Source organism: Lactuca serriola, chromosome 4 (assembly GCF_051521515.1).
Source record: "Lactuca serriola cultivar US96UC23 chromosome 4, Lser_US96UC23_V15, whole genome shotgun sequence".
Lineage (NCBI taxonomy): Eukaryota > Viridiplantae > Streptophyta > Magnoliopsida > Asterales > Asteraceae > Lactuca > Lactuca serriola.
The window spans coordinates 243,433,205-243,440,513 of record NC_136411.1 but is presented as its reverse complement, the minus strand read 5'-3'; the positions used below and the strand labels follow the sequence as shown (position 1 = coordinate 243,440,513).

General features: G+C 31.8%; 1 protein-coding gene across 1 annotated transcript; it reads left to right on the top strand.

Moving 5' to 3' along the window:
* The first annotated feature begins 219 nt into the window (after positions 1-219).
* On the top strand, positions 220-5,342 carry LOC145096889 (pre-mRNA-splicing factor SLU7-like). The gene is made up of 10 exons (XM_079034270.1): positions 220-377; positions 1,224-1,387; positions 1,492-1,604; positions 1,690-2,103; positions 2,856-2,991; positions 3,078-3,377; positions 4,487-4,703; positions 4,788-4,891; positions 4,973-5,041; positions 5,143-5,342. The coding sequence occupies exons 1-10, from the start codon at positions 362-364 to the stop codon at positions 5,218-5,220; spliced, it is 1,611 nt and encodes a 536-aa protein (XP_078890396.1). The 5' UTR covers positions 220-361; the 3' UTR covers positions 5,221-5,342.
* The last annotated feature ends 1,967 nt before the right edge of the window (positions 5,343-7,309 follow it).

The following is a 7,309-nucleotide window of genomic DNA, read 5'->3' as shown; positions in this document are numbered from 1 at the left end:
AATTTATACCATAATATTTTTTTCTACGAAGAGACTCGAACCCTCGACCATAAAAATAAAAAATAACATCTAAGACTAGAAACTTTGGTATTTTTTTTAACTTAAAAACCACTTTAATATGAGTCGGTTAAATATATTTAAAGGTTAATATGAGTCGGTTAAGGGGTCTTTGGGATTAATTTTAGGGATAAAAGTCTTTTTGTAAATATATTTAAAGGTCGAGATAACTTCTCATCCTGCGACACACAAAATAACCCCAAGCTGCGATCACCGTCATCGTCCTCTGAAATCAAATCAGAGTCGTATTATTATCAGAATCGAACTTCCAATTTCTAGGTTTTGCTCCTGAACAAATTTCAACATGGCGACGGCATCAGGTGCGGATTTCGTACCCCCTTCTCAAATTATTTTACTCTTCCGTGTATCTTACGTTAATCGATTTATCCGAGATCGTTTCTTATTCGATGTGCTACGGTTAGGGTTAATATCGTGTGCTGTGTTGGGTTTCCCATGTTATAGAAATAGTTTGCCCTAATTGACCATGCTTGATATCGGATCTCGTATTGAGGAGGAGATTCCGTTCATCTGTAGTTCAGTCTTACTCCCTTCAGTTGTTGCCTATTATGCTCTTGTTTTAACTCTGCAAGATTTCTTTATATGTTCTTGATGGCATTTACATATTTCAAGAGTAGTCAGAACGATTTTCTTAAACCTAGTGCTACTCAAAGGTTTTAGTTTACATGTCCGAATGATTACATAACGGACTCCTGTGATTGTTGCCGAGTCTCTTGTCATGGGTTAAAGAGGATGAGGAGTAATACTTGTAGTTCAATTATGAGAGGAATGAAGATTTAGAACTCATATTAAATATACATATCTTGGAACAAAAACTGGAGAGCAGTATACATTGACTGGGAAACCTAACTTGAGTTTAACAAATTGACTGGAATACACCTAGGTGGCACAAAATCGATTGATTATGATCTAAAAAAAAATCAAAAACTTAGAAATACAGATAACCATAAGTATCAGAACTTGAGAAATGAGCTTTCCAATGATAGTAGAAACATTTTCTAGGTAACTTTGAGATATTGCAATATAACATTTAGTCGAAGTCTTGAAATCTAATAGAGAGAGATTGATGTTATTATTGAAGGTTAAATATAGAAAAGGAATATTATAAGTTTCTCACCAATCACACACCATCTTCATTTTTATTGCAGTGGCTTTCAAATCCAGGGAGGATCACAGGAAACAGATGGAACTTGAAGAAGCCCGAAAAGCTGGGCTTGCTCCTGCAGAAGTTGATGAAGATGGAAAAGAAATTAATCCACATATTCCTCAGTATATGTCATCTGCTCCTTGGTATCTCAATGCAGAGAGACCTGTATGCCTTCTTTTCTCATTTTCCTTTTTTCTTACTTACATTCTCATTAATCATGTCGCCATATATATAACTAAAAGTAAAACTATCTTTTTTTGTGTTCTCAGAGTTTAAAACATCAAAGGAAATGGAAGTCAGATCCCAATTACACAAAGTCATGGTATGACAGAGGAGCAAAAATATACCAAGCTGATAAATACAGAAAGGGTGCATGTGAAAAGTAAGCAAACTTTATTTTACTTTTCTAGTTTTTATAACTTGTTTTTTAGACAAGATTGTTAAATTTGTTAATTGTTTGTTTTAAGCTGTGGAGCAATGACACACACAACCAAGACATGCATGGAGAGGCCACGTAAGCTAGGGGCAAAATGGACAAGTAAAAACATAGCACCTGATGAGAAAATAGAGACATTTGAGCTTGATTATGATGGGAAAAGGGACAGGTGGAATGGGTATGATGCAGCATCATATGCTCATGTGATTGAAAGATATGAAGCTCGTGATGAAGCTAGAAAGAAATTCTTGAAAGATCAACAACTTAAGAAGTTAGAGGAAAAGGGTAACACTGAAAATGTGGAAGAAGGTGTTAGTGATGATGAAGATAATGAAGATGCTTTGAAAGTTGATGAAGCCAAAGTTGATGAGAGTAAGCAGATGGATTTTGCAAAGGTGGAAAAACGTGTTAGGACTACAGGTGGTGGTAGCACGGGTACTGTTAGGTGAGTCCATTTTTCTCTTTGGATTTTGTCTAATTCTTGTGAATTTTATGTAAATTAAGGCTATGTTTGGCGTACTAGTTGAAAAGTTAGCTGTTAGCTGAAAAACTAGCTGATAGCTGAAAAGTTAGCTGGTAAAAACTGATGTTTGGGTTGTGTTTGGCGGGCCACAGCCAGATAAGCTAGCTTATTTTTCCAGCTTTTTTAGGTTGTCATGTTTGGCAATCCGAAAAGTAGCTTATAAGCTAGCATTTTAAAAAGCTACTTAGACTAGCTTTTTATGAGCTTTTTAAAATTTTTCTAAATATACCCTTTAATTAATTATAGAAACACATTCTTTTAAATGTCCTTTTATGTTATTTTATATACTTTAGCTAACTTATCAGCTACTTTTACCAAAAGTCATTTTTTACCAGCTAACTTTTCAGCTATCAGCTAGTATGCCAAACATAGCCTTGGTAAAACTAGCTGATAAGTTGGCTGATAGATGTAAAATGACATAAAAAGGCATTTAAAAGAATATGTTTTCTATAATTAATTAAGGGGTATATTTGGAAAATTTTAAAAAGATAGTCTAAGTAGCTTTTTAAAAAGCTAACTTATAAGCTACTTTTCGGCTTGCCAAACATGACAACTTAAAAAAAAGCTCCCAAACATAGCTTAAATGTAATAAACGCTCGGTAAAAATCCATATAAGATTATAATAACATCAAAGATTTTACTTTAATTAATTTTTTATTTTTATTTTTATTTAGGAATCTGCGAATTCGAGAAGATACAGCAAAATACCTTCTGAATCTTGATGTGAACTCTGCACATTATGATCCGAAAACTCGATCCATGCGTGAGGATCCGCTTCCAGATATGGATCCAAACGAGAAGTTCTATGCTGTGAGTAAATATGGTATTTTAAAAAAAAAGAAAAAAAAAAGAAAATGGTTTATTAATATTATTTTTGTTGTGGAATGGAATTGCAGGGGGATAATCAGAATAGAGTAAGTGGACAAGCATTGGAGTTCAAGCAACTGAACATACATGCATGGGAAGCATTTGAGAAGGGTAATGATGTCCATATGCAAGCTGCTCCTTCACAAGCTGAGTTGTTGTATAAGAATTATAAAGTGAATAAAGAGAAGCTGAAATCTCAAGTGAAGGAGACAATTGTTGAGAAATATGGGAATGCAGCTGCTGACGAGGCGCTTCCAAGAGAGCTTTTATTAGGTCAAAGTGAAAGAGAAGTTGAATATGATCGTGCTGGAAGAATCATCAAAGGCCAGGTATTTTTATATATATATATATATATATATATATATATATATATATATATATATATATATATATATTTATTTTCATTAAATTACATGTTTTCATATGAATATAACTAAAAAACTGTGTAAAGTTATTTGGGTTTTAATGAGCTTTTAATACTATGCTCAATGAAATTTTGTTTAGGGTTAATCTCATAAAAGGCCTTATATTTTGTGTTTTTTTCCGGATCAAGCCTCAAATTTATTATTTGCCTGGAAAAGACCTTGTATTTTTTCATTTTTTCCTATCTGGCCCTTTTAATCATTTTTTTTTTCCAAAAAAAATGTAAAATGTGAGGGTTTATTTGGATGCATTTAGAAGGTTGAGGTTTTTTTTTTTTTTTTTTTTTTTTTTTTCTGAAAAAAAGACAAAGTTGAGGGTTTTTTCAGAAAAAATGAAAAAATACAAGGTCTTTTTCAGGCAGAAAATAAAGTTTGAGGTTCAATCCGGAAAAAGCACAAAATATAAAGACTTTTGTGAGATTAACCCTTACTTTTGCTATAACTTATCTGGAAATAATAAAAAAATTTGTAATATAACCGGACCCATTTTAATTTTATTAATTTTTAATTGACTAAATCTTTTTAATTTAATAACATTTTTGGTCCTTGAATATAGCTGTTATTTTTTTTTTTTCAATTTTGGTCCATGAAACCATTCTCTTGCAATTTTAGTCCTTATTTGTAATGCTTTTGGTCCATTTTCAAAAGAAAATGGTTATATTTTTGGGTCCAAAGTTGCAAAAGTCAGTCAGCTATTGGAAGGAACAGGGACCAAAAACGTTACAAAAATCTCAAATAAGGACCAAAATTGCAGTTATCAGCTATACTCACGGACCAAAAATGCAATTTACTCTTTAACTTTTATATTTATTCAATTAAATTCCAATTTTATTCTTTGAAAACAAGTATGAAGTTTTAATGAGCTTCTATTTTTTTTATCTTGATAAAATCAAAATAAAAAGTAATTTATACAATAGAATTCAAAGCAAGTTTGTATTTAAATATAATATAATATAAAAATAAGGAACATGCCATACAATTCCATTTCATTGATAGAATATATTATAATTTATCAGGAAATGGCTCTTCCTAAGAGCAAATACGAGGAGGACGTTTACATCAATAACCACACGTGTGTTTGGGGGTCTTGGTGGAAAGGCCATCAATGGGGTTACAAGTGCTGTAAGCAGTTTATTAGAAACAGTTACTGCACAGGTGCTGCTGGTATTGAAGCTGCTGAAGCTGCATCCGATCTCATGAAGGCCAACATCGCACGCAAAGAGGCCACTCAAGGTTTTTTACTTTTTTTTTTTTTTTTTTTTTTAAATTATTATTACTACTTACTAACAATGTATGTGTTTTTGTCTGTTTGATCAGAAGTTGTTGCCCCAACCGAGGAGAAGCAGCTTGCGACTTGGGGAACCGATATACCTGATGACTTGGTTTTGGACCAAGCCAAACTCACAGAAGCACTTAAAAAGGTAAAACATTTTTCCTTTTCAACCCTTATGCTTCTACTTTTTGCAAACTTTACCCCAATTTCATATATATTTAAAATGTAGGAGGACAAGAGGCGGAGAGAAGAGAAGGATGAAAGAAAGCGAAAATATAATGTTAAGTGGAACGATGAGGTGTGTAAAGTGTAAACTAAACTTTCTTCTTTTTTTACTCTTTTTCATTTTCATTTTCATTTTCGTCTTTATTTAATTATATTTATAATATTGGGTTTCAGGTGACGGCTGAAGATATGGAGGCCTACAGAATGAAGAAGGTCCTCCATGATGATCCGATGAAGGACTTCCTAAACTAAACTACTAGCTTTTTCCTTTTCATTTTCCTCTGTATTGATAAAGTAAGTGCTGAATGGATAATGGATGTCCGGATAAAATGTTATATTTCAAAAACTAATAACATCTGTTTATGTGTGTTTAACAGTCTTTATATTATTGTTTAATATATTTGTAATATAAAAGATTTTTTGAATTTATCAACATGATTGATTACTGAAAAACCGAAATAGAAATCCAGCTAAACCAAAAAACTAGTTAACTGTCTTTCAGGTTCAATTATGTGGTTAACCAATTAACGAATATATGTATTTCAAAATTATCAAACTTCGTAACTAATTTCCAAAATAAGGTTAATGCTGGACATGATCATTCCCATAGATTAAAATAAAAAATTTAATTCTGTAGTTTAAACAAACATCATAGATTAACAAAAGTAAAAAAAAAAAATCCATCTTGTAGGTAATGCATTTATAATTTATAATAATTAATATAATTCATATGACAACAATATAATACATGACAAACTTAAAAAATTAATCACTAGAATAACTAGGCGTTATCAAAATGCTAAACAAATATTGTTTTCCACCCTTCTTAGGAGTTAAATAAGGGTTTGTTTGATTTCTAGTTCCGATTCTGCCTTCTTCATAGTTTTGTTGTTATACATAGTAACATAGCTTCTCAAATCCCCTCCTTTCTAAATATTTTATGTTATTAGAGTGACTACCACCATTAATTTCGAGTTCTGATTCTGCCTTCCTTTTAAGTTGGGATCCATATGCTTTAGCATCTGGTTGTTTTGGTTCTTGTGAGCTCTTACAAAATTTCGTTTTCATTCAAGTTTATGAATGCCTACAAGGTGTTTGACGTTTCGTTCCTTTTAATACCACACTTTTTAATGAATGCTCAAGCATGCCACACTTTATTTAACTTCCCGAACTCTTTGTTGTAAAAAAGTTTGGTTGTTTATTAATTCATCATCTTAAACACGAAAGGCACATTGGTTGGAAAATACTCCTTTGATCTTATTAAAACACAATAAAATGCTTACCGTTTGTGAAAAATGTGTCTTTCTTTTATACGATTAACATGGACTAAAATGTATATAGTTTATTGACATAATATTATTAAAACTATCTTCGATAATTTATAAAAAATGAAACATAAAGGCTAATTTGCTTGATTAACATTTAAAGAGATCATCGAACAATTTGACAATCAAATATGTAGATAAACTATGGAATAAACATTCAATTGATATGGAACAAACTCTTGTTCTAAAATTAGTGGTAAAATCAAACACAAAACAGTAAATATAACAATATGCTATAAAATTACAACTTGAACTCCAATATGAAAACCAAACTAAACAAAATACTTTCCTTGATCTTTTCTCGACATACCATGATATTTCTTGCCCTTCCACAGAGTCTCAACACGATTTATATGGGCAACACCTACAATTGCAATGGTATTAAGATGTATTACATAATGAGCACATAAGTATTGGGAATTTTGCATATTCATAAGCCATGTGGTTTTAGAAATCGAAACTAAAAGTGAACTGGTTCAACTAAAATAATAAATATGTAGTAAATGAACAAAAGGAATATTAAACACAAAGAAAATGCTGAGAGCATACCACGTTGTCATCAAATCCCAACTCGCTTTGATGTCCCCATTGTAACCTGCATTGTCACTTAGTTGGAGAACATTTACTAAGTAAAGTGCATATTAAATCAACCTGAGGTATCTCAAATGGTTTATCTTAATGTGTCATGTCATTAATAAAAACAATGTTACTGGGAGGTTGAGATTACCTTGCATGAAGGCCATTGGGTAGGCCATAACTCCACCTACTGTTTGAATAAAGCAACTTCTAATAACAAGACATATCAACTTCAAATAACAACAATATCAGAGCTGACCTCCATCGGAGAAATCGATGGTGATGCTGAAAAATATTTGTATTCTCAAGAAAGGGAAACGGTGGCTCTACAAACTTCCAATGTCGCGAATCAAAGGTTTAGAGATTAGATTTATGCAGTTCTGATTTTCATTTGGCAATTCTGCAAGCATCATAAAACACCCTAAATTATGAATTTTTTT